Source organism: Mustela nivalis (genome assembly GCF_964662115.1).
Source record: "Mustela nivalis genome assembly, chromosome: 9".
Classification (NCBI taxonomy): domain Eukaryota; kingdom Metazoa; phylum Chordata; class Mammalia; order Carnivora; family Mustelidae; genus Mustela; species Mustela nivalis.
The window spans coordinates 70,870,098-70,895,982 of NC_139028.1; the positions used below are offsets into that span (position 1 = coordinate 70,870,098).

The 25,885-nt window shown below is 45.8% G+C and overlaps 1 protein-coding gene across 4 annotated transcripts in view; it reads right to left on the bottom strand.

The window, feature by feature from the left end:
- Positions 1 to 14,072: 14,072 nt before the first annotated feature.
- Positions 14,073 to 25,885, bottom strand: part of SCUBE2 (signal peptide, CUB domain and EGF like domain containing 2) — a 69,959-nt gene continuing 58,146 nt past the window's right edge. For all 4 annotated transcript variants that reach the window (XM_082683065.1, XM_082683063.1, XM_082683064.1 and 1 more), the window contains 4 exons: positions 23,965 to 24,162; positions 22,614 to 22,766; positions 17,967 to 18,046; positions 14,073 to 17,272 (listed from right to left, as the gene is read on the bottom strand). In XM_082683065.1, coding sequence (XP_082539191.1) covers positions 17,120 to 17,272; positions 17,967 to 18,046; positions 22,614 to 22,766; positions 23,965 to 24,162 — 584 coding nt within the window. In that variant the 3' untranslated portion in view covers positions 14,073 to 17,119. The remainder of the gene's footprint in view (positions 17,273 to 17,966; positions 18,047 to 22,613; positions 22,767 to 23,964; positions 24,163 to 25,885) is intronic.

Below are 25,885 nucleotides of genomic sequence, written 5' to 3' on the forward strand. Positions count from 1 at the left end.
GCCAGTGCGCGCGCGGGGGGGCGGAGCCAGCACGGTGCCCCACCTAGCGCGCAGCTCCCGGGCCTCCCCACCCGCGCTGTGGGTCTCCGCGCCGCCTCGGTGAAGGGAAGGACCCGCGGGGAAGGGTGACGCGGGCTGGACTGGCTCAGAGCGCGGAGGGTCTACCAGGACCGCTTTACCCAACCGCCTCTCCCGTTGTGGGTGCCCTGCATCCCCTGCACCGGGATAGGGTGTGGTGGCCCTACGGAGGAGCAGCCTCTCCCACCCCAGTCGCCGCCGCTGCCCGCGACTCAAGCTTACCTGGCCACGACGTGGCCGATCCCGGGATCACCGCCAGCTGCGCCATGCTCCAAATCTCTCCCCTCGCGCAGTTGCCCCACCGTGCAAATTCCCACCTCCGCGCCCCTCCGGGAGCCCCAGCGTCCACAACGCACTTCAGAGTTGGGAAGGCTCAGGATTTCTGCAACTTCAGGTCGGTCCCCACCCACCAGGCCACGTGACTGGGGAGGGGGCAGCCCCTGCGGGCGGACGGGAGCCGGCTTTCCGGGGACCCCACTCCAGTGCCCTGGCTCTTGGCACCCTCTTTCCGCACTTGCGAACCAGTGGCGGCTGGAAACCTGCGGGGTCAGCCTAGGGCTGAGGAGTGGCGATGGTCCCCGCCTCCGTGCAACTAAATAGGAGTGCGTGGCCCACACCTGCTCTTAGGAACACCGGCTAGAAGAGCACTTTTATCTCAGCCAGGGATTCAGGGTTACCGTTAGGGAGGGTCTTTCAATCTACTCTCCAGCATGTTTCCAGGAGAATTAAGAACCCAGTATTCTTTTGAGTCCTTCCTACTCACTCTCAACCCATTCTTAAAAAACAACCACCCCCCCCAAAAAAAAACTAATAGACTTTAAAATTTTTTTATTTAAATTCAATTTTAAAAAATTTTTTAAGGTTTTATTTATTTATTTATTTATTTGAGAAAGAGAGGGAGACCATAGAGGGAAAGTGAGAGGGAGAAGCACACTCCAAGCTGAGCAGGGAGCCAGATGTGGGGTTTGAGGCCAGAACCCTGAGATCCTGACCTGAGCAGAAGACAGCCGCTTAACTGACTGAGCCATCCAGCCACCCTATTTAAATTCCATTTAGTTAACATATAGTGTAATATTTAGTTTCAGGGGTAGAATTTAGTGATTCATCAGTTCTATATAATACCCAATGCTCAGTACCTCAAGTGCTCTCCTTAATGCCCATCACACAGTTACCCCCATCCCCCCCACCCAGTTCCCCTCTAGCAACCCTATTTGTTTCCTGTAGTTAAGAGTATCTAACAGTTTGCCTCCTCTGTTTTCATCTTATTTTATTTTTCCTCCCCTTCCTCTATGTTCATCTGTTTTGATTCTTAAATTCTACGTGAGTAAAATCATATGGTATTAGTCTTTCTCTAACTTATTTCATTTGGCATAATACTCTCTAGTTCCAGCCACGTGGTTGCAAATGGTGAGATTTCATTCTTTTCAATGGCTGAATGATATTTCATTATACACCATAGCTTCTTCATTCATCGTCTGTGGATGGACATCTGGGTTCTTTCCATGTTTTGACTATTATGGACATTGCTGCTATAAACATTGGGGTACATGTGCCCCTTCAAATTGTTATTTTTGTATTCTTTGGATAAATACCTAGTAGTGCAGCTGCTGGGTCTAGGTAATTCCATTTTTAACTTTTTGGGGAACCTCTGTACTGTTTTCCAGAGTGACTGTACCTGTTTGCATTTAAGCCATTCTAGTAGGTTCTTCAGGCTTCCTGGCTGTTGGCCTCTGTGTTGTGACTTAATACAAATCACATTTCCATGACCCCTTTCCCTCTCCCACCCTATCTCACAGGAGGAAACAGAAAGCAGAAAGATCTGCGCTCTGAAGAGAACCAACAAAACTAACAATAACGACATTTACTGAGCCTTTACTGTGCGTCACATACTGGCATAAGCACTTAAAATGCCATATTTCATTGAGTCCTGGCAATAGCTTATGAGATAGTATTATCCAATATCCCCATTTTACCCGCAAATAACTGAGACCTCCTAACTGGTCTCCTGAATGTTCCTTGGTTCCCTTCCAATCCATTGTTCTTTGCTGCCAGAGTAACCTTTTCAAACTACAAGCATGATCATCTCACCTCTCAGTTTAGAGCATCACAAAAAATTTCATATTGCTCTTAAGATTCACATTCCTTTTTTAAAAGAATTATTTATTTACTTTAAAGAGAGAGACACAATAAGAGAGGGAACACAAGCAGAAGGAGTGGGAAAGGGAGAAGCAGGCTTCCCACTGAGCAGGGAGCCAGATCCAGGGCTTGACCCCAGAACCCCGGGATCATGACCTGAGCCAAAGGCAGACACTTAATGGCTGAGCCACCTTAGTGCCCCAAAGATTCACATTCTTGTGTGGTCTATCCCCATGTGTCTCTCCCGTCTGTACTTCAGCCACATGAGTCTTCTTCCAGATCCTTGGAGGAACCATTCTTGCCGTATGGCATACCTTGAATATCCTGTTCTCTGTGCATGGAATGTCCCTTCTACCCTATTCAGTAAACAGACCTCAGCTCCATCATCATTTATTTAGGAAAGCCTTCTCTGACCTCCCAGAGTGGGTGAATTTTCCTTAAATATAAGCTCTGCAACTCTCCTGGACGTTTTACTTTTCTCGGTGGTAATGGTGGGGGTGTTATGGGTTGTTTGATTCATATTTATCTCCTTCCCTAACTATAAGCTCTAACAAGGCAACTGAGTCTTGTTTTTTTGCTTACCATTAAATCCTTAGCACAGCACATAGAAGGTGGTCAATAAATACTAGTGTAAGCATAGCAAGAAGTTAAGATCTGGCCCAGGGAAGGCTTGTGGTACAGGTGGAATTTTAAACCCAGACTGTCTTCCCCCAGAACCTGTGCTGGACTTCCCAGACCTGGAAGGACTGGGTTGCACTTCATGAACCTGCTCCTTGTCCTCCATTCCTATCTTCAATGCCTGCCCTAGATTCACAGCTCACAGACTGCTTGTGGGAAAATAAATCCAGAAGGCTGCTCACCTGGCTTCAAGAAAGCCCGCACCCCCCAGCCCCATTCATAGAGGGCAGAATCTCTTGGGAGAGACAGGCAAGAAGGAGGTGGGATTGTAGTTACCCTCCAGTCCCTTGGCATGCTTCCAGCAGTGAACAACAGTGGCTGCCCTGGCCCCTTCTGTCCTGTTGCCTGGCTTTCTGCCTGGTCACTCCTCCAGGCAAGACTCGCCCAGGGAACAGTGAAAAACAGCCTTGCCTTGTCTCTCTAGGACAGGTACCTCTGAGCTCAGTGGCAACGCATCAAGGCGGGCCCAACAGCTCCAGCCCCTGGGGCTTACCCTGGGACAGCTACTTTCCTCTGGGAGGAAGCCAGGCAGGCAGATTCCAGCTCCCCTCTCTTCAGGCAATTCAACTCAGTCTTACAGCCTTTTTCCTGAGGATGACCCAATGGAAGAAAGGGGCTCTTTTTATAGCAAGATTCCCCCCTCCCTCTGGGAACACCAGAAAGCTGAATGTCTCTGAATGAACTGAATTTGTCCATATCAAGTGTTGCTGAAAAGTAAATAGGGCTTTGACTGGAGGTAGGGATCTTTGTGAATGCAGAGCCCTTTGCTGTAGTGGGATTTGTGTTCTGCAATTGGATCTGTGGCCAAATCACAATTGGTCCTCTTATCTCTTGGAGATCTTTGTTAGCTAGACTGATATCATCAGCACGGGTCCATGCGGTACATACAAGTTTCTGCAGACTCCAGCCTGGCCGCTCCATTTGAGGATCCTCACCTCTGCTCAGTTTATCCCGTTTGCGCAAAGAATATGAGAAAGTCACTTCCTGCCTCTACGTCTCAGCTTCCATATCTATAAAATGGATGCCATGAGATTGCATATAAAATTGGGCTTTGTGAACTCTGGAGGGCTTTGCCATCAGAAAAGATCATTATTATGATCTATTATTAATTCTCCATAAAGCCAACCTTCCCTGCCTTATTGACCTATCTTGGAAGAAGTATCATATAATTGTTAAAAGCACAAGTTTTGTTGGAGTTTGACACACTAGGCTTGAGTCCCTGCTCTGCCACTTACCAGCTATGTGACTAGTAAGTTTACGTCACCGCTGTGCTTTCGTTCCTCATCTAGAAAATAATGCCAGTAACATATCTACTTCTTAGGGCTGCTGTGAGGATTAAATAAAATAATACACATAACATACGGTGGTGCATAGTAAGGGCTCAGCAGAAGGTAGCTACCATTGTCAATGCTTGAGACAGACTCAGGAGAACCTGTAGGCTGCTGAGTCTCGGAGTAGGCCCTCTCCTATGCCTGCTACAAGGCTTTCTACGAAACGCCAGGCAATGCGAGTGAGACCTGAATGCCTTATCCCATCTCTGGAGCCAAGGCCTCCCAAGGCAGGGGCTGGCCAGCCTCTGGATTCTGGATTTTCCATGTCATGTGGTTTCTATACTAAAGTTCTCTCCATCCTGCCTTGGCCGTGGTAGATGATCAGTCCTTGAAAATTGTTCTAGTCAAGCTAATTCTGTTTCAATCAGGATTTTATTTGTGATGTTCATATGATAAGTGACAGAAGCTCTGTTGAAATTTTCTTAAGCAGAAGTGTAAACTTTTTGGTTCCATGATCTAAAAGTGCAGGGATTTCAGGCATGGCTGGACCCAAGGTCTCAAATGACATATCCAGTATAGGCACCGAGGTGATGCCACCGTAGGCAAGCTCTTCCTGTCTCTTGACTGTCAGCAGCTCCCAGCTTATAATCTATTCTCCCAACACCCCTCCTTTGGGTCTTCAGCTAACAAGGAGACCTCTGAGAATGGATACACAGTGAGTGCTAGGGCCAGGAGGCCAGAATAGAAGAGAAGAACAGAGGGGAAGAGAGATTGTCAAGGAGTTCTTATCCCTCTCCTCTCCTTCCCACCCACACAAATTTTACTCTGACTTTGCCCTTGGGCACCCTTGGAAGTAATGATCCTGCCCAGATCCCCCTTTGCTCCCCACCCCCATCCTTATAGCTACAGAGTCTGCTTTCTTCTCTGGTGCCCTCCCCACCACCCCATCTCCCTCTGTCAGGAAGATTGTTCAAACAGCTGTGCACTGCAGGTACCATATGTGTGCCAGGATCTCTGGCTACACAGAGCCCATGACTTGGCACCCAGCTCCGAAGATTGTGTCTTCTTTGGCAGGTTAAAGCAAAGACAAGATATTTCTGTCTTCTTCCTTCGGAGTGATTCCCAGCATCACCGAAGCCTCATAAAACAGGGCTGATGGCAGCCCTGCTGGTGTTTTCCAAAGTTGGCTGAGTCTTTTGGATTCATTCCTGTTAGCAATGATTTTGTTTCATTTCTTGGGATAAGGACAGGCTGTGACCTCAAATCAGACAGCAAAGAGGAGAGAAAGAAGGGGGGAAAATCCTGTATCTGAAGCAAGAGAACCTGGAGGAAAGAGGGGAGACTAGGCTTGGCTTTGAATCTGGCTCTGCCTCTTGCTCAGTGTGGGACCTTGCCCAGATTACTGCAGTTCTTGGAGCCTCAGTTTACCCATCTGGCAGGGCTCTGTGTGGTTTCATAAAATAACATGTAAAGCACAGGGCTGGGCACAAATTGAGCTCTCAATAAATATGATTCCTCTCCTTATTTAATTCTCCTCTCCAAGATGGTAGAGGACTTGGAGAAAGACCAGCCCTCCAGAGGCCAATGGAGAGCTCTTCAGTCTGGAAACAGACCTCTGAAGACGGCAAGCCTCTCAGAAGGCACTAGGCCTGACCTTCCTGCTCCCAGGCAAAGGCGAGAAAGCCTGCAGGCAGCTGACACTGGTTACCTTCGTCTGCCTCAAGCACATGGAGGGCTCTACAGCCTTCCCCCAAGCTAACTTGGGGAGTGACATGCTGCTGGGGTATGACAGTGGGAGGTCAGTGGCCTGTGCTGGGCAAGCCTTAGGCCAGATGGAGCAAATAGCAGCTGAGAGGCGAAGCACCCTGTGGAACATGGGTAGGCACTTGGGTGTGCAGACATCTACACACCACAAACACTCACACATCATTCTCTCTGACCTGTTTTCATACAGCTCTGCATGGCCCAGAGAGAAAAGTCTTTTGTGATTATTTGCAAACTTATTTGGAAACGATTTCAAACTTACAAAAAGTTGCAAAGATAAAGACAATCCAGATCCTTTAACAGATTATTAACAATTTACTCCATCTGCTGTATCATTTGCTTTTCCCCAACACAAACACGTATACTCACATTTTTTTCTGAACCATCTGAGGATGAGTTACCTGTATTATAACCCTTCACCGCTAATACTTCATTGTGTATTTTCTAAGAATAGGGAGCTTTTTCTTACACAACCAGTGTATAGATAGAAATTTCATAAATTTACATTGATACAAAGCTTTTATCTAAACTACTGTTCACATTTCAGTTTTGTCAGTTGGCCCAATAGTGTCCTTTATGACATATTCCTCCAATACAGGACCCAGCCTAGAGTCCAGTATTATATTTGGTGGTTGTGTTTCTTTAGCCCCCTTTCATCTGGAACATTTCCCCAGCTTTGTCTTTTGTGACATTGACTTTTTTTCAGTTCTTGGTTTATTTTATTTTTTAAATTTAAATTTAATTAATTAACATACAGTATATTATTAGTTTCAGAGGTAGAGGTCGGCGATTCATCAGTCTTATATATTACCCAGTGTTCATTACATCATGTGCCCTCCTTAATGCCCATCACCCAGGTACCCCCTCCTCCCACCCACCTCTCTTCCAGCAACCCTCAGTTAGTTTCCTATGATTAGGAGTCTCTTATGGTTTGTCTTCCTCTCTGGTTTCATCTTGTATTATTTTTCCCTCCCTTCCCTTATGATCCTCTGTTTTTTTCTTAAATTCCACATATGAGTGAGAACATATAATTGTCATATGATTATCATATGATAATTTCTCTGATTGACTTATTTCGCTCTGCATAATACCCTCTAGTTCCATCCATGTTGTTACAAATGGCAAGGTTTCATTTTTTTGATAGCTGAGTAGTCTTCCAGTGTGTATATATACCACATCATTATTCAGTCCTCTGTCAGTGGACATCGGGACTCTTTCCATAGTTTGGCTATTGTGGACATTGCTGCTATAAACATTAGGGTATAGAAGTCCCTTCAGATCGCTATGCTTGTATCTTTGGGGTAAATACCCAGTAGCACAAATGCTGGGTCATAGGCTATCTCTATTTTTTTTATTAACATATAATGTATTATTTGTTTCAGGGGTACAGGTCTGTGATTCAACAGTCTTACACAATTCACAGCTATTACCATAGCACATACCCTTCCCAATGTCCATCATCTAGTCACCCCATCTGTGCCACCCCCCACCAGCAACCCTGTTTCCTGAGATTGAGTCTCTTATAGTTTGTCTCCCTCTCTGGTTTCATCTGATCCTCAGTCTTATTTCTTAAATGCCTTATATCAGATCATATAATTGTCTTTCTCTGATTGACATTTCACTTAGCATAATACCCTCTGATTCCATCCATATCATCGCAAATGGCAAGATTTCGTTTTTGATGGCTGCCTAATATTCCATTACACACACACACACACACACACACACACACACACACACACACACACACCCACCCATATTTTCTTTATCCATTCATCTTTTGATAGACATCTAGACTCTTCCCATAGTTTGGCTATTGTGGACATTGATGCTATGAACATTGGGGTGCATATGGTCCTTCTTTCCACTACATTTGTATCTTTGGGGTAAATACCCAGTAGTGCAATTGCTGGGTTGTAGGGTGGCTCTATCTTCAACTTTTTGAGGAACCTCCATACTGTCTTCCAGAGTGGCTGCACCAGCCTGCATTCCCATCAACTGCGTTCCCACACAACAGGTCTTGTGTGTAGAAGGTTCCCCTTCTTCACATCCTCACCAACACCTGTCATTTACTGACTTGTTAATTTTAGCCATTCTGACTGGTGTGAGGTGGTATCCCACTGTGGGTTTGATTTGTATTTCCCTGATGCCGAGCAATGTTGAGCATTTTTTCTTGTGTCTGTTGGTCATTTGGATGTCGTCTTTGCCAAAATGTCTGTTCATGTCTTCTGCCCATTTCTTGATTGGATTATTTGTTCTTTGGGTGTTGAGTTTGAGAAGTTATTTATAGATTTTGGATACTAGCCCTTTATCTGGTATGATATTGACATTTTGAAGAACATAGTCTTTCGTATTTTAGGGGAAAACTGTTTCATTACGATATAATTCACATATCATACAATTCACCCACTTAAAACTTCACAATTCAATGATTTTAATATATTCACAGAACTGTGAAAATATTACTATGTCAAATTTTAGAACATTTTTGTCCCCCCAAAAGACACTATGTACCCTTTAGCAGTCATTGCCCATTTCCTCCCAAACTCTCCAACCCTAGGCAGCTTGTAATGTCTAGGTTCTATCTTTATGGATTGGCCTATTTTGTCTATTTCAGTTAACCAGGATCATACACGACTGGCTTCTTTCACTTAGCGTAATGTTTTCAAGGTTCATCTGTGTTATAGAACTTCATTTCTTTTCATGGCCAAATCATATTCCATTATTTGGAATAATAATATTTCCAGTATTATCATATTTTGTTTACCCATTCATCAGTTGATAGACTTTCGAGTCATTCTAACTTTTGGCTGTCGTGATTACTGCTGCTGTGAGCTTTCGTGTAATAAGTTCTTATGAAGACGTATGTTTTTATTTCTCTCAGAGTGGAACTGCTGGGTCATATGGTAACTCTATGTTTAACCTTTTGAGGAATGAACAGACTTTTCCAACGTGGTTGCATTTTACAATCCCTACCAGCAATGTGTGAGGGTACCAGTGTCTCCTCATCCTTGGCAACACTGGTTATTATCTGACTCTTTAACTAGAGCTCTCTTAGTGGGTGTGAAATAGTGTCTCATTGTGGTTTGATTTGAATTTCCCTGATGACTGACGATGCTGAGCATATTTTCCTGTGCTTCTTGGCCGTTTGTTATCTTCTTCAGGAAACTATCTTTTATGTCCTTTTCTCATTTCTAAGTTACTTATCTTTTTATTATTGAGCTGTAAGCGTTCTTTAAATATTCTAGCTACAAATCTCTTGTAAATTTTTACAATTTTTACGTGATTTGTAAAAATTTTTCCCATTCATGGGTTGCCTTTTCACTTTCCTGATGGTGTTCTTTGGAATACAAAAGTTTTGAATTTCATTAGTGTACCAGTTATTTTTCAGCTTCATTCCCTTTTTTTTTTTAAAGATTTTATCCATTTATTTGACAGAGAGAAATCACAAGTAGATGGAGAGGCAGGCAGAGAGAGAGGAAGGGAAGCAGGCTCCCTGCTGAGCAGAGAGCCTGATGCGGGACTCGATCCCAAGACCCTGAGATCATGACCTGAGCCGAAGGCAGTGGCTTAACCCACTGAGCCACCCAGGTGCCCCTCATTTCCTTTTTTTAAAAGTGAAATATTCCTCACTTTGTTTGTATCTGAAGTTTCCTTATATTGAGGATGAGGTTTCGCATTCTTGGCCTGAGTACTGTATAGAAGATATTATGCTGGGACGCCTGGGTGACTCAGTAGGTTAAGCAGCTGCCTTTGGCTCGGGTAATGATCCTGGGGTCCTGGGAGTGAGTCCCACATCGGGGGGGTCCTTGCTCAGCAGGGAGCCTGCTTCTCTGTCTGCCACTCCCCCTGCTTGTGTTCTCTTCCTAGCAAATAAATAAATGAAATCTTAAAAAAAAAAAAAAAGTGTTATGTTTTCTCCATCACATGGAGCCATGTGATGTCCTTGTGTCCTTTACTGGAGATGATAATTCTGATAATCTGATCAAGGTACTGCCTGATTTCTCTTCTGTATAATTATTAGATTTTTTTCTTCCCCATTCATGATTTTTCAAAGGATGAAATTCTTTCTTTTCTAAGCTATCTACACTCTGTCAGCCCATTAGAGTTCAGTGCTCTCCAAGGGTCTGGTGGACAGACCCTATGACCTGATGTCTCATCCGGGACTTTGTCCCACTGATCGTGAGGGCTCATGCAGATTCCTCACTGTTTCCTTAAACCCCTCTAGCTAAGTGAATCTCTTTGTAGGCTTTATTAGTCTACAACCCTGAGCACTGCCTCTCTGGAGTCAGAAGTGGACTTTGCCATGTTGGAACATCAAACTTGAGGTAAACATTTCTGGAGAATGTGTTATTCCAGCCTCAGTAAGATGTGCTGATGTCCTTACACATCAGGGCCTGAAGGTTGAAAATAAGAAAAGATGAAGGATTGACAGGCCTGTGTGTGTGTGTGTGTGTGTGTGTCTGTGTGCATACGTGCTATTCCTGACCTGAAACAGTTTTATGGGGTTGGAAAAGTGTATTTCACTTTCTCTGCTCAGGAAGATAAGGATTTTCAGAGGTCTTGTGTGAGAACCCAGATCAGGCATTGTGGCCTTTCTTTCCTGCTTCATGCTCTAATTCTTCTGTTCCTAGAACACATCCCACCAGAAAGCCTATGACTAAAGGACTTTCGGTGTCACGGAAATAGGAGAGACCAGCAGAGTGTGAACCCATTAACAAATAGATCTTGGATTTAGGCTGACCCTTGGGGTGGCTGTAAGGCCCAGGACAACCTCATCAAGGAGACTGACAGCAGACATCCCTACCCATCATGTCTCCTGAGGTGGGTGCGGCCCTTAGCCAGAGAGTTGCTTGTGGACTCAACCTAAATCCTTTCTCCTGGCACTGACGTGGCTGGAGCTCTAGGGCCCCGAGTCCCTCTGTCCACCCACTAAGTGTCTCCTGCCTCAGGGAGGCACTCTGAGCTCTGACTGTCCCATCCCATCCTCTTTCCTGTCAGTGTTTCTTGCCTAATCTTCTGAATATTAAAATAAACCCAGGAGACATCAAAAAAATGTATCTTGGATTTAACTTCTCAAGTCTGAAGAAGTGGAAGAGAATAACGGTGATGATGATAGTTAACATTTATTGAGCCCTTACTACATTCCAGGCAGTGTTCCAAGAGTTCTCCATGAGGAACTCATTTAATCCTCACAACAACCCTATGCAGTCAGTTTATGTACCATATGAGGAAACTGAGTTACAGAAAGGTTAAAATGACTTGTGCAGGGTCACACAACTATGATGTGGCAGAGCTGGGATACAAATCCAGGTATCACAGAGGACATAAGGGGAATCTTGGAGAAGATGAGCATCACGAAACATACTCATAGAGAAATCTTTCACAAGACAAACAGAGAGAATGCATTCTTAGCAAAGTACATTAGGAATTCTGGGAGGCAGATATTGGATCACTGATGCTGCTTGAGTCGCCTCAGCTCCTCGTTGGAAGCCCTGAGTGAGGGTTTAAGAAACCTCTGATACTTGCTCCCGGATCACCTCAAACTCCAGCTTTGGTACCTCTGTGGCTGCCAAAGCCTGCCTTCCTCAAGCCAAGTCACCTGGATCTAACGTTAGGGTTCTGGGCACATGTTCTTGCTTGGCCACCATTACCATCTTGTTGTATCATCCACAGCTGTGTATGGTGGACAGGTGCCATGCACACACATTGGTAGTGTGTCCCAAGACCAGTTTGTGGTCACACAGCAAGATGGCCATAAGGCTACAGAGGGCTGAGCACAATACGCCTGGCCAGGGTTCACCACAAACTCCTACTCCAACTGCCACACTGTCTTGCTGGATGTGGTCACATCAGTAACACACTGTCCTGCCTGCAGCTTCAGTTCCATTTCCTGCTCAGCAGCTATTAATTTTTCTTGAATCACAAAGTGTGCATAATAAGGCAAAGCCAGCACCAAAGCTCAGATTTTTTTTTTTTAAAGATTTTATTTATTGACAGAGAGAGAGCACATAAGCAGGGGTAACGGCAGAGGCAGAGGGAGAAGCAGACTCCCTACTGAGCAAGCAGCCCGTTGCAGGGCTTGAGCCCAGGACCCTGAGATCATGACCTGACCCAAAGGCAGATGTTTAACTGACTGAGCCACCCAGATGCCCCCCAAAGCTCAGATCTGAGGTTGGTTTGTGTTTCTGCTTTTTGCACTGTGGAGGGAGAAGACAGAAAACGCCAAACTGTGTCTCAAAGTTATCCCTCAATTGCTGGATAAACTATAGGATCAGAGGGTGGTCCAAGTCAGGGGGTGTGGTAGCTCATGGAACTATATGTGCTGAAATACTTCACAACATTACAGTTTGGGGACTCTCCCCCCTCATTCTTTCAACTCCTTTTCCCTCCTGTCTCAGCAATATAGAGCCAACCTAGCATGGTGCCTAGACCATTACAATGAATGAATGAATGTACAGGCTGGGGGTGTGAGTATGGGTGGGTGTGTTTGGACAGATTCAGAGCACTGTTGATGGTTTGAAAAGACCCAATCAAGGCCATCCCACTTGGTCATTAGTCATTAGGCCAGGCAGAGAGAAGGAAAAGATCTAAACAGATACGTTCTGAGGGCTGTACTGAACAACATGCAATCAATCAGTTGTCAAACCACAGCCCTGGTCCACAAATCTCACTGGTAACATTCCCCCTTAAACTGCAGTCATTTAAGCTCCAAAGCAGGGAGAGGACAGAGACACACGTCTACTCCACCTTAGAGCCACTAGGTGGCGCCTGTCCCAGAAATTGCAAAACCGCTTGTTCACTGGTCAGCCTGGGGTGAGAGGAAATGTCAAGGGCTTGCTGGGTGAGTCGAGGAGCTTACCAGGGCCTGTGCTGCCAGCGTAGGTTTGAGGAGCCGGTGAGTACCCAGGAGAGGCCTGGATTGATGACTCTAACGATGAGCTCACTCCACCTAAAATAGCAACTCCTTCTCACCATTTTGCCCTTTACCTTCTTTAAGCAGTTATCACACTTGACTTTACAATTTGTTTATTTTCTGTCTCCTTCCTAAGAACCTAAACTCTACAAGAGCAAAGACTTTATTTTGTTCATTATAGCACCACCTGTCCCTATGGTACCTAGCACTTCGTAAGCCCTCAAGAAACATGTTGGATAAATGACCAAGTGAGTGAACACATAACAAAGAACTATTAGTAACCAAGGTCTGTGGTTGCATTCCCCTGAGATATTCTGAAAACCAAATAATGCTAAGTTATTGTCATGGTTTGCAGCAGGTGAATTTTTGTCCCTTTTATTCAGCTAAGGCAACCTGGATGAGAATTAGAGCAGTTTCATTTTTCTAAGTCTATTTTGATTCTACTGTGTTCCCTGGAAAGTGATCCCTGCTGAGTAGTTAGGTTTTTTGGCTATCTGTCACAGGAGCAGACTTGCTGGGCCATCAGACCCCTGAGGATGGTCTCCTGCAGGCTGATCAGGATTGCCTGAAGGGAGAAGGAAGCAGGGAACCACAAATACTCAGGAAACTCAAGCTGGGTTCACAGTCCCCTAGAGTAGAAGATGCCACAGAAAGGAAGCCTCACCAAGGCTTCTAATTTCCTGTGGATGGGGCTCTCATGGCTATATCTAGGACCTGGATTTGGAGGATGGCTTGCCTACCAAGAAGGCCATAGGTAGGCCAAGCCTTCCTGAACTTGGTGAAGAACTGCTTTACTCTTCATCTAATCCATTTGCCTCCCAAATACTGGCTAAGAGTGACAAAGACTGGGGTAAGGCTGTCAGGACCCATCCTCCCATGAAAAAGGAAGCAAAGATGCTGACAGCCCTGGCAAGAAGCATCCCTTCCGGACTGAGGAGAGGACTGAGGCTGGGCTTGGTGTGGGGGCCCGGATTTCCCGGTGCCCAGGCCCACCAGCTGTCATAGCCTGCAGCAGGCAAGAGCCCTCGAGCTTTCCCCATAAAGATCTTCCCGAGGGCAAGTGAGTCCGTGTCTTGTGCTGGGCAGCCACGATCTTTCCCAAATTACCACAGGACAATTTTAAGATCACCTGCGAACCTAATTCCAGTGAATTCCCCAAGAAAACACACTTAACAGCTCAGAGAATGATTCAGAGGAAGCAATTTTCCACAGTGAAGATAATGATCTGGTAGTGTGAAAAGGCAAACACTCTTTTATTAGCATTGGAAACTCAAGGGAAACGTTGCTAAATCCATAAATGCAGCACTTGAGTAAACGGCTCAGGAACAATATCCACAGCTGGAAAGGAGGACTTGTGCAGATTCCAGTTCCACTCAGACTCTTCCCACAGAACGAGCTCCCTTGGAGGGCAGGGGAAACAGCTCTAACCTCTTCCTTTTGACTGAACAATCAGCTCCTCCAGTCCCGGTCATATGCCCACACAGGGAAACCCAGAATGGAGAGTGCCCTGGTCTTCTTTATGTCCGTACTTTGCCCAGGTGTCCTCAACCTCATGTCTCATGTCTTTATTCTGTGACATATTCCAGCGCTGACCTCTTCTGGGACTTCAAAAAATCAGTTGCCTATCTGAACTCTTGAGTTTGGATTCCTAAACAGGTACCTCATACTTGATATGGCCCATCTCCTCCAGCTACCAGTTGCTCAGGCAACTAGGAGGTCTCCTCGGTGGCTGCTTCTCCCTTCCCCTCCATCCAGTTCTCATGCAAGTTCTTGACTCTGCCCTAAAACAGGTCCAGAAACTTTCTCTCGTCTCCACTCCACACCCTTAACCCACACCACCTCATCTCCCACCGGGATGACGGCTTGGTTGGTTGCGATAGTTGGCTGATGGCTCTCTGCCTCCCCACCTTTTTCTGAAATCTATTCACACAGTAACCAGAACTATCTTTTTAAAACATAAATTAGCTCGTCCCACTCCTTTGCCCCAACCCCTCTGAAAGCTTTACAACATACCAAGGATGAAACCCAAACCTCTTGTTCTAGATTCCAAAGCCTGATGTGCTCTGGCCCCTGTCCACTTCCCTTGCCTCATCTTGTCCCACTGCCTTCTCACTGGACAGTGACCACACACACACACACAGACTCCTGCCTGTCAGCCTTTGCACTTGGCCTTCCTCTACCTGGAGCCCCCCCCCCCCGCCTTGTCCCAAGCCTGGTTCCCTCTGGCCATTTTCAGGTTGAAATGTCATTTCCCCAGAGCAGCCCTCCACAACCCGTAATTCTAAAGTAGCAACGCAGTCATCTGTCTTGTTAACCTACCACATAACACAATGCTAGCTGATACTTTCTGTGGTGATTTATTTGTTCACTGGCCACCTAAAATGTAAGTTCCACAAGAGCAAGGACCCTGTCTGTCTTGTCACTGTGCAACCCTAGGGCCTAGAACAGGGCCTGGCACAAAACAGACATTTAATAAATCTTTATTGACTTATAGGTAGCAACTTTAGCCACAAGCAGCCAGTCTTCCATAGCATCTCTTAGGGTGGTTAGTGGAGATAGAGAGGGTGCTTAGGAAGGGCCTCAGCTGCTCACACTTACACCAGGAGCAGAGCTCTGGTGGGCAGGCCTGCTCCTGGAGGGGGCCTCCTTCCAACCCCCAATGCATTTCCATCCCTGGCCTTCCTGTGACACCCGCAATACAGAACCACACAGTCAAGAACACAAAGTTACCAACGTGCTTGGACAGGATGGCACGGTTCCGCTCACCCCACCCCACACTGGGCAGGTCACTGAACCTGGTCGTATTACATTTCAACTTTCATTTTATGATTAGACTCAGAAATGTAGGCAAAGTTCTGCAATGACAAACTCCAAGTGCTTATTTTGAGGATTATTTTTTAAAATGAAGATGTTTCAATTTTTGAAAAGAAATTTGGAAATGGGTACTTAGGACCCATCCAAATAAAGAAGAAAATTTTAATTAGAGGTGGGTTTTTTTTTTTTAAATCAATGTTATGGATAGGTTAAAAAAAAAAAACAGGTGAAACGTGAGCTCAACAATAATGAAATAGTCTTTGTTTGCTTTAGAAATATTTGTTAACTATTCTTGAGTACTTTGGTGTTGAGAGTTGTGTGTCCAGAGTTAGTCTGTTACTGAAGTAACAACATCATAGTTGTTTGTTCTCAGTCCCCCTCGGGAATGGCAGCTTGTTTGATAGGGTTTTTTTTTTTAAATTCACTGTAATAAGATATTTACTTATGGATTTAAATTTGTAAAAATTAACTGGTATTTAAAATTCTAGATTCTGCGGGAGAAAATGACTGTGAAGCCCCACTGTGCTGACCCAGTGTTGACCGCAGTACCTAGACAGCGGGATTTGTGTAGCTGCCTCTGGTGGTGGTGTGATGGTTAAGAGAAACTCGGGGTTTGTGAGGCAGTACTTCTCCTAACTGTAGGTGATTCTCATCCACCAAAGAGATCAAGTCCGCCCTGAACTCTCCAGGCCCTAACACCGTGCCAAGCAGGGTACCAGAAAGACAGCTGGTGCATTTGCCGCCGAGCAGAAGCTGGACACAAGGAAGGCCGTCCCCAGAACTATCGGATTATGTCTCTGGAAGTGCTTAATTTTTATCTTTTTATCTCTAATTCTGTTTTAAGTACTTTTTTAAATGATCACTGCTTAGAACCCAAGTTCCTGGCATCCAACGAAGGTCACACAGGCTGGAGAAGGCCACAGGGAAACGGAATCCTCCCAGGTCTTAGGTGAGGCCTGGTGCCTGGAGCACTTTCCCTTCTTCCCTCTCTCCCTTCCTCCCTTCCTGCTCTACCTGGTCACAGCCTCGGTGCAGAGGGCTCCCTTAGGGAGAGCTGGGCAGGAGGAAGCTGAAGTTTCAGCCAAAGCAGCCCCTTTTGTGGCCTCCTTTCCACCACAGCCTCTGAGGAGGCCTTGAGGAGGAGTGAGAAGCAGGAGGGACTGGTGAGTCTTGCCTGAGCTGACTAGAGTCCCGCTCAGCCAGCTCTTGATGCTCTAAGACCTCTGCCCACAGCAGTGAGAGGTGGTGGGACTCACTGCCATTCTTGGTCCACATCCACAATGCTGGCAAAGAAAAACCAAGTTCAATTTACCAAAATATCTGTATTATCTATAAAAATTGAACTCTAATGAGTCACTGCTACGGGAGGCAGCAATATCCAACTATGTTGGCCGCAGAGGCAGACAGCTGTGTCCCACCAGCCCACAGGCAGAACGTGTCACCGGGGGTCCCGTGGGCGGGCTCACTTGTAAGGCCTCAAGAACCTGGACACTTTGGAACGCAGCAATCGGATGAAGGATCTTGGAAACATCTCCCGGGATTCCTGGGCTGTGTACTTGAAATAGTTCTGGGGGTGGGCCAGGACGTCAAACAGAGCCTTGATCAGTTTCTTATCCTAAAAAGAACAGAAGTTCTGTTGCTGGGCCAAAATACTTAAACATTCCAGCATTTTGCCAATGGAACTATAATGGGCCCAGTGTTGGACAGTAGGTTGATTAGCTGAGGAACACTTTGGGAAAATTGTTTCTTCTGATTTTTATCTTTTCTCCAGTTTTTATCTTCCCTAATTTTCTACAAAAAAGGTATTATTTTTATAAAGGAAAAGTGAATATATATATTTTAAAAAAAAGGTTTTCTTTTTCTAAACCAGATGAGCCACAACACTGGGATTTGAAGAGTGCTTACAGGGTTAGTGATGTGGCAAGTGTCTGATGATTACTTGTAAGTATCTAAAATTTGGTGAACCTTAGGCTTGAAGGATAAACAAGGAGCCAAACATCTTCAACCATCTGGAGAGTGAACATGGAAACATGATCTGCTGCTGGCTTATGATCAGCAAGTTTCCCACTCTTTCTCCACACATTTCCAAATGTAAACAAATACAGCTTCACTTGGCAACACTGAGGACAGCCACCTGATTTTTTTTTTTTTAATCAAGTCTAGTGAAGATATAAAACTGACCTCAGCCCAGAGCAGGCTTCGTGTCTGACAGGTGGCCAAATGCAGCAAGAGTAAAAGCTTCCTCCAGCGGTGCTGGGAGCTCCGTGGGTGCCGGGTGACTGCAGTGTCCACCATGGCTATGTACTCACCTTCAGTATTTCCTGATGGTTCTCAGAGGCATAGAGCCTGCCATCTCGAACTATGTCTTCAATGAGCTCCTGGTAGTCCTCTGTTGGAACATAGGACATAACTGACATTCAGAGGGTTTTGTTATTTCCAAACTCATTCTTTCCTTCATTTTAAAATAAGGTTCTGAGGAATGCCCCTTCTGTAGCTGTTATCTGAACAATGACCACTATGATACTGAGAAGGTGAGCAGAAGAGAACTTCCGCAGATACCTACCATCATAGCCTCACACCGACCGGCCTCTGCACCCATCTCTTCTGCTCCATCTTCCCTCAGAGGAACCGTCTATGCAACCCGGTCAAGGCCCTTCCTCTACTTTATCCACCGACTCCATCTTCTCTCACCAAGGCAAGGACATTGGTTCAGTAATTCTGCCCTTTCTTCCCTACATGATGACATTCTCTCGCCCGACCAGGCATTCCCATCAGCACATAAATATGCTATTATGTCTCTAATCCAGAAAAAGTCCTTCCCCCCTTGACCCCATTTCTCCCTCCAGCTTCTATCCTACATTTCTTCCCCCTTTATTGCAAAATTCCTCAAAAGAATTGTCAACACTTCCTCTCTCCAGTCATTCCTCCTCCCGGATCCACTTCCTCATTCAGTTCCAGGATAAGACACTCTGATTTTCCTCCTCCCCCACTGGTCATTTTGTCTGAGGCTCCTTTGCTTTTCTTCCTCTTCTCCCTGACCTCTCACTGTAGGAGGGACCCAGGGCTCAGTGCTTGGGTCTCATCTCTTCTGTCTATTCTCACTCTCTGCTGGCCTCCTCCAGGCTCGTGGCTTTTCTCTGCTCTGCTTCTCTGCCTTCTGTCCTTCTCCCTTTCTTCTCTCTGCCCTCATATTGTGCAAAACAATTGAGTTTCTTACCCACCAAGGAAGACTCTTTTTTACTTTTGGGGGGGGGGATGGAAGGGGAGAATTTGGCTGGCTGTAGAGGGAAGAAAGCTACGTTCATTTTCTTATTAATAATTTTTGGTCCTGACGTATACGTTAAATGCAGTGTACATCACATAAGCTGTCTCTGAATCTAAACCCCCACCTTTCAAAGTCTAGCCTATTTCCTACAGTCATAATTCAAGCCAGGCATATGCAAAACACAATCTTTTCCAAATCCCAGGCTGAAAAGAATGCCTCTTTATATGCATATCATGTACAGCAAAACCAAACAAATCATAAGAACATCACTGGAATTGTGTGGGAAGAGTTCTTGAAAAAGTTTCTCCTAGTCAAGTGATGGTAAATGGAAACTCGTTAGCTCTTCTTAAGAGCTAGTTCTCATAATGACTAATTGAATACATGTACAACCCCACTGGGTACCCTATGCGTGTGGTGTCTTCCTTCTTAGTCTTTTATTTTAATGAGTATAAAATATGAGGAAGGGGGCTTGTTTTTCTCGAATTCTTCGGCTGCAGAGTGTCTTCCTGGGTGAACCAGCTCCTTTGGGTGATGGGTGTTCACCCAAAGGAACACCAGCTGCTGTGCTGTGTTCGGGTGTAAGAGAGAGCGGAAGAGCTGTTGGCCGCTACGCCAAAGCTTCCAGACTGCTGTCAAAAAAATCTTCAAACGGTTCTCTCCACTCTTAAGAACTACTGTGTTTCGTCACTTGCTACAACTGTCATGAGAAAAGCAGTCGGGTGTTGTAGGTAAGAACTCGGGCCCTGGAGTCCCGAAGACCTAAGCAGTGTTGTCCTCCTGCAACCTCAGGCCGGCTGTCTACATTAATCTCTAAGCCTGAGTGGCCTTGTCTATAGACCCAGCTATGAATCGTGTCTACTTCATGGGCGATCGTGAGGAATGTGCTGTGTCAGAGGCACTTAGCACATGCCTGGCACTCAGTACACATACTCAGTGCATGTCAGCCACGACTACAACTCTCCCTGTCCTCCAGGGGTCAGTGAGCCAGTCTGTAGCAGTCTCCCTTGCCCCCCCCCCCCTTTAAAGATTGATTTATTCGAGAGAGAGAGAGAATAAACAGGACCGGGAGAGGGAGCCAAAACCCTCAAGCCGACTCCCCACTCAGCAAGGAGGCCAACGTGGGGCACAGCCCCAGGACCCCAAGATCATGACCTGAGCCAAAATCATGAGTCAGCCGCTTGCTGACTGAGCTACCCAGGTGCCCCAGCACCTGCCCCTTCTAAATGTGATTTCTATTCTTCTGGGCTTGGAAATCAGGTATCAAACTTGTCTGAAATATGTGTTTAAAAAAAAAAAAAAAAAGATTAAATAAGCTCTGTGTGAAGACCTGCAACAGTTTTCAAACATTTCCTTCTGTGATGTGTAAGACATGTTCTCCTGGGCCTAACCGGGGTGATGTGTGATCTCCCTGGCTCAAGCTACAAATCTTTATTTCAGAAAATGAGAAAAACATTACCATGTTTTCGTGTGTCAGAAAGGTAGAGTTGAAAACAGACAGACTAAAATATGTGAGCTTTATTGATATTTATTCTGGAGTCTCTGTGTCTTTTTTGGTTCCCTCACTGATTCCAGGGAGAGGAGGTTGTTGGCTGGCTGCTCTTGGGCAGATAAGGTGCTCTGTCTCTCTCAGCAGAGCCACGTGGGGGGAACTGCTGTCCACCCAGGAGTCTGACCCCAAGAGCCCCTGTCTTGAGGGTTTGACATGGTTTCAGGGACAGAGATGATAATCCTGGCTTTTGTAACATGTTAGAAACAAACTATGTGAAATGCTTTTATAAAATCCATAGAACAGTATCTTTCCAAAACACCTACTTTTGACACTTCCTGCCTAAAAGCCTTCCACACTGCACTCCAGGCTCCTCATCAGCAAACTCCATACCCTTCTCATCTCGTCTCTCCCTGCTAAGCCCCATGCACCTGACCAACTGACCCAGTCCCCACACATATCAGGTACTCTGTTCTGCATCCTGTATCATTCTCTCTTCCTAATGTTCTTCCTCCCATTATAAAAACAAAAACAAAAACAAAAAAACTCATTTTCTTTGAAGATGCAAATCTCTTGAGATTTTGCTGTATTCTTTCCAAATACCCATGCAAAATTAATTGTTGCCCATTCTTCTCTCCTCACACAGAGCTCTGTATCTGCCATATTATAACATCTATGAGCTGTGTTTCACCACTAACACTGTGGTTCCTAGCAGCTTGCCCAATGCCTGGCATAGGAGCTGCTTGTTAAGTATTCATTGAGCTAGACGGATGAATGAATAAGTTCATGAATGAACAGATGACTTGTCCCTCACTGAATTATGACATCTTCTAGGACAAGGTCCAGTTCATTTTGTATTCCAAGCAAATGTTTGTCAACCAAGGTCCAGACTTGGGTAGGGCCCTAGGGGTCAGGTGGACCACCCCTTTATTTATCAAGAGGAAAAGAAAACCAGAGAAGTCATCTGAGTGGCCCCAATTCACACAGCAAATTAGTAGTGGAAACTGGGCCAGAACTTGAGTCTTTTCCTCCCCTCCTCAAGATGCCATATAATAAAAGCCACAGTCATAATTGGCTAGTATTTACTAAGCATTTACTATGTGGCAGGCCCTGCACCAAGTCCTTTATGGACTATCTCACTGAACTCTCACTTTGGTCTAATGATTATCCTCATTTACACATTAATAAAATGAGTCTTAGATGAGGCAGCCACTCTGGAAAACAGTATAAAGTTTCCTCAAAAAGTTAAAAATAGAGCTACTCTATTACACTACTGGGTATTTATCCCAAAGATAAAAATGTAGTGACCTGAATGGGCACATGCGCCCCAAAGTTTATAGGCCCAATGTCCACAAGAGCCAAACTATGGAAAGAGCCCAGATGTCCATTGACAGATGAATGGATAAAGAAGATGTGGTATGGATATACAATAGAATACTATGCAGCCATCAAAAAAGAAATCTTGCCATTTGCAACAACATGGATGGTGCTAGAGGGTATTATGTGGAGCGAAAAAAGTCAGTCAGAGAAAAACAATTATCATGTGATCTCACCATACGTGGAATTTAAGAAACAAAACAGAGGATCATAAGGGAAGAGAGGAAAAAAATTAAATAAGACAAAACCAGAGAGGGAGACAAACCATAAGAGACTCTTAAGCATAGGAACCAAACTGAGGGTTTCTGGAGGGGAAGGGTGTGGGGGGCTGGGGTCACTGGGTGATGGGCATTAAGGAGGGCACCTGATGTCATGAGCCCAGGGTGTTATATGCAACTGATGAATCACAATCTCTACCTCTAAAACTAAGAATACACTATATGTTAATTAATTGAATTTTAATTTTAAAAAGGTCAAAAAGAAGGAAAGGAAGGAAGGGAGGGAGGGAGGAAGGGAGAACAAGAGGCTTAAAGTTGGTAAGTAACTCACACAGAGTCACCGAAGAGGTTAGGCCAGGGCTGGTCCATGTTCTTACCCATGAAGCTATGCTCACTTGTATTTATTTTCTGAAAGATCTTTCCATCCCTATAGACAGGGTACCCAAATGCCTGTTTAAAATCTGGCATTTGTGAGTCAGCAACATCCTTTCTCCGTATCCTACCTGCCTTTCTGAGCATGTGCGCTTGTCAGCAATCCACCAGGGGTTGGTTTGACTGAACACAGAGAAGCTCCTTGCATGGGATGGAGCATGAGCCTCACAGTGCTTACCATCGTACGTCACGTAAGGGACCTGGAAGCCCCTGGCACTGTTCCCTTCGTTGGACTTGAACTGAATCCACAGCTTTTTTGATCTGGAGGTGAAGGCGATGGGCCGTTCATAGGTCTGGCAGGTCTCATATGTTGTCACAGAATTGGATGAAGCTGCCAAGGAAATTTGGAAGGGGCAGGCTTCAGGACTCATCCTGAGCAGACAGACAGCAGCACTCATCTTTGCAAACACGCCATACAACAAGCGATGCTCAAGAGCTCCGCAGGCCCTGCTTTGCTGTCACAGGGGCCAAAGCCCTGGAAATGGAGAGGACCCAGCTGGCGACCGCAGGCCCCCAGGGAAGGCTCACTGAAATGCCCAGGGCTGAACAAACAGCAGCAGCCCAGGCCCCAGTGCTCCCTGAGGGAGTTGCGGAGGGGCCCTCTGATTCCGGAGCTACCTGCTGCCATCCAGAAAGAATCGCCACCTAAGACTGGGCAGGCAGGGCGGGGCCCACTTCACAGAGTTTATCTCACGTAACCCTCAGAAAACCATAGCAAGTTGTGTGGTTGTTAACTCATTTACAGAGGGTTTAAGCACTTGCCCAGGCTCACTGAGTCAGTATGTGGCTAAGTCAGCATTCAAACCTACACCTGACTTCAGACACTGTAACCACTAAGAAAGAGGGGCCAACACACAGTGTCATTATTTCTCTCAGTGCTTTATGAATATGAACTCTTTTATTCCTCACGATGACTCTATAAGGTAGCAATTATTGTTATCCCCATTTTAACAGACAAGGAAACTGAGTCACAGAAAGAAACAGAATATATCTCCAAGATCACAGAACTAACAAGAGGTGAGGCTAGGTTCCGATCCAGGCAGTCTGGCTGCTGGGCCCGCTCACTACACTGCCTCGAAGTTGTGTTGATGGTGGGATCTCTCAGTGGACACTGGGTCATGAGCCAAGATGGGAGAACAGTCCCTCCTGGCTGGACTCTGACCTTAGCTTTTGTCAGTCCCCAAGCCCGAGTGGCTTCCCATGGTAAAGCAAGTGGTGGGGTTAGCCTTTGTGAGCTTCACTGGCTCTCTGTGACCTTGTGGAATAGAGTCCATGGTAAGGCCAGTGGAGAAGACTGGCCTACAGAATCACTACCTCTGGGGTTCAGCAAGAAGCCTCAAGAGGCAAGGGGCCCAGCAAAATTGCACAAATTTTTTTTTCTTGGCAAATGCCATAAACTCGTGTCCCATTTCTGTTCTGATAAGGAGGTGACGCCCTAGACTTGCTGCTCACATTTAAAGCTGGGGAGCAGGCCAGCAGGTTTCCCCACCAGCCTTAGAAGGGGAGGGGGGCCGAGGGAGGGGACGCACAGGTTTTCCGCATCACCAGGTAGTCTCCACAGTCGTCTTCTATGGGCAGGAAGATCTCAGGGACCACAATTAAGATTCGGCGTTTGGGCGGTGGGTTGATGGTCCATGTACACTCGGTGTTGGCTGGGTAATTGCCTGGGTAGTTTGGGGATTCAATGTATCCGGTGAAATCTCCCAGCTCCCCTCCACATCTTCTGTCTGGAAGGGGAAATGCCATGAGTCATGAGGGCACAACACTGTCATGGCCACCAGCAGCTCAGCTGATGAAAGCTGCTACATCCTATTGTTATCGAGGCATGGGGCCTGCAGATGGTGCCATTGTGGAATTAGTGTGTCCTGTAATGCCTAGGGCCCCCCAGGGGAGCCCAGCTACACTAACCCCCCTCACAGAGCTCACCCTACTGAGTCCCCCTCTAAATTACCATTTTCTCATTAACTTGAAGGTGATCTTGAATAGGCCCTAGTGAAACAAAGGACAACTTCAGTTTTCAATATTTTGTTTACAAATTCTAAGTGCCAGGGGAACCCATGACACAGAACTTCTAGGTCTGTCAAAACAGGAAGAGCAGAGCTTACTGCTAAATAGAGGACATTTGACCCCTTCCTAGAGACCTTGGATGAATTCATGATCGCTGTTTTCTTTCTCTTGTCTTTCTGGTCAAGACCATATTTTATTTTTGGTGTGGAAGAGAATTCCAGTAAAGTATCAGCCAATATGGGGCATGTTGGATACTCACCTCTGGGAGAAACACACACATTTGCACACCGCACATACACACACACACACACACACACATATACACACACAACCAGCTCGCCCATGTCTTCATTCACTGAATCTTCACTCATCCAACGTATGTTAGCAAAAGTTCTGGGGGGTTCAGAAATGAGAAAGACACAGTCCTTGCCCTCAAGGAGTTTACTGTTTAAAACTGTCAGTGAATGTGTACAAGAGAGGATGTTGAAGGGACTATCTTTCTCCTCTCTCATTGTAACTGGGAATTATTATTCCCTTTAGGAAAAAAATAGTCTTTTCTTCTTGGAAGAGGGTCAAGTGGGGAGAGCCATGGAGCTCAGAAATCTGCCTTCAAGTGTGATGGACCTTCTGAGGATCTGCGCCATGTGGCTCCTAAGGGTCAACCAAGGGTGGGGATGGGAAGGCAAGGAAACTGATTCCATCTGAGTATAGGGAAAAAATCTTCTTCTTTTTAAGATTTTATTTATTTGTTTGAGAGACAAAGAGAGCATGAGAGGGGAGAGGGTCAAAGGGAGAAGCAGACTCCTTGCTGAGCAGGGAGCCCAACCCAGGACTCAGTCCCAGGACTCTGGGATCATGACCTGAGCCAAAGGCATTCATTCAACTAACTGAGCCACCTAGGCACCCAGGGAAGAATTTTCCAACACTGTGAACCTCAATCCCAAATTCCTCCAGTGTGGGGAGACCTCCTTGCTCCCCTATACCACTGTCTGACTGACACTAGATTAACTGTGATTTACTTCTGACCTCTCCTGGAGAATTTTCCATAATGATTAAAAACCAGTCAACCAGCCAACCATGTGGCAAGTCCTTGAATGATCTGCTTCCCCACTCCTATAGGATATAAATCCAACTCCTTTGTGTGGCATTCAAGGCTTCCCTTTTTAATCTGCCTCAGATTCCCCTCAGACACTCCATGGTCCAGGTTCAAAATGCCTTTCACTTTTCCGTGTCTGCTCTTCCTCACAGCTGTGGTCTTAGGTATAAAACTCTTTGTCCTGCCCTCTCCCATGCTTTCCATCAAAACCTTCTCATGCCTTCCAGAAGCCTTTCCTTATCTCTCCAGACAGAACGAAGTGCTCTTTCCTCTGCAACCCCACAGCCTGTCTACAGGGCCAGGGACTTATTCTGCTTGTGGTGTCTAGCACATAACAAGTCCTCAAA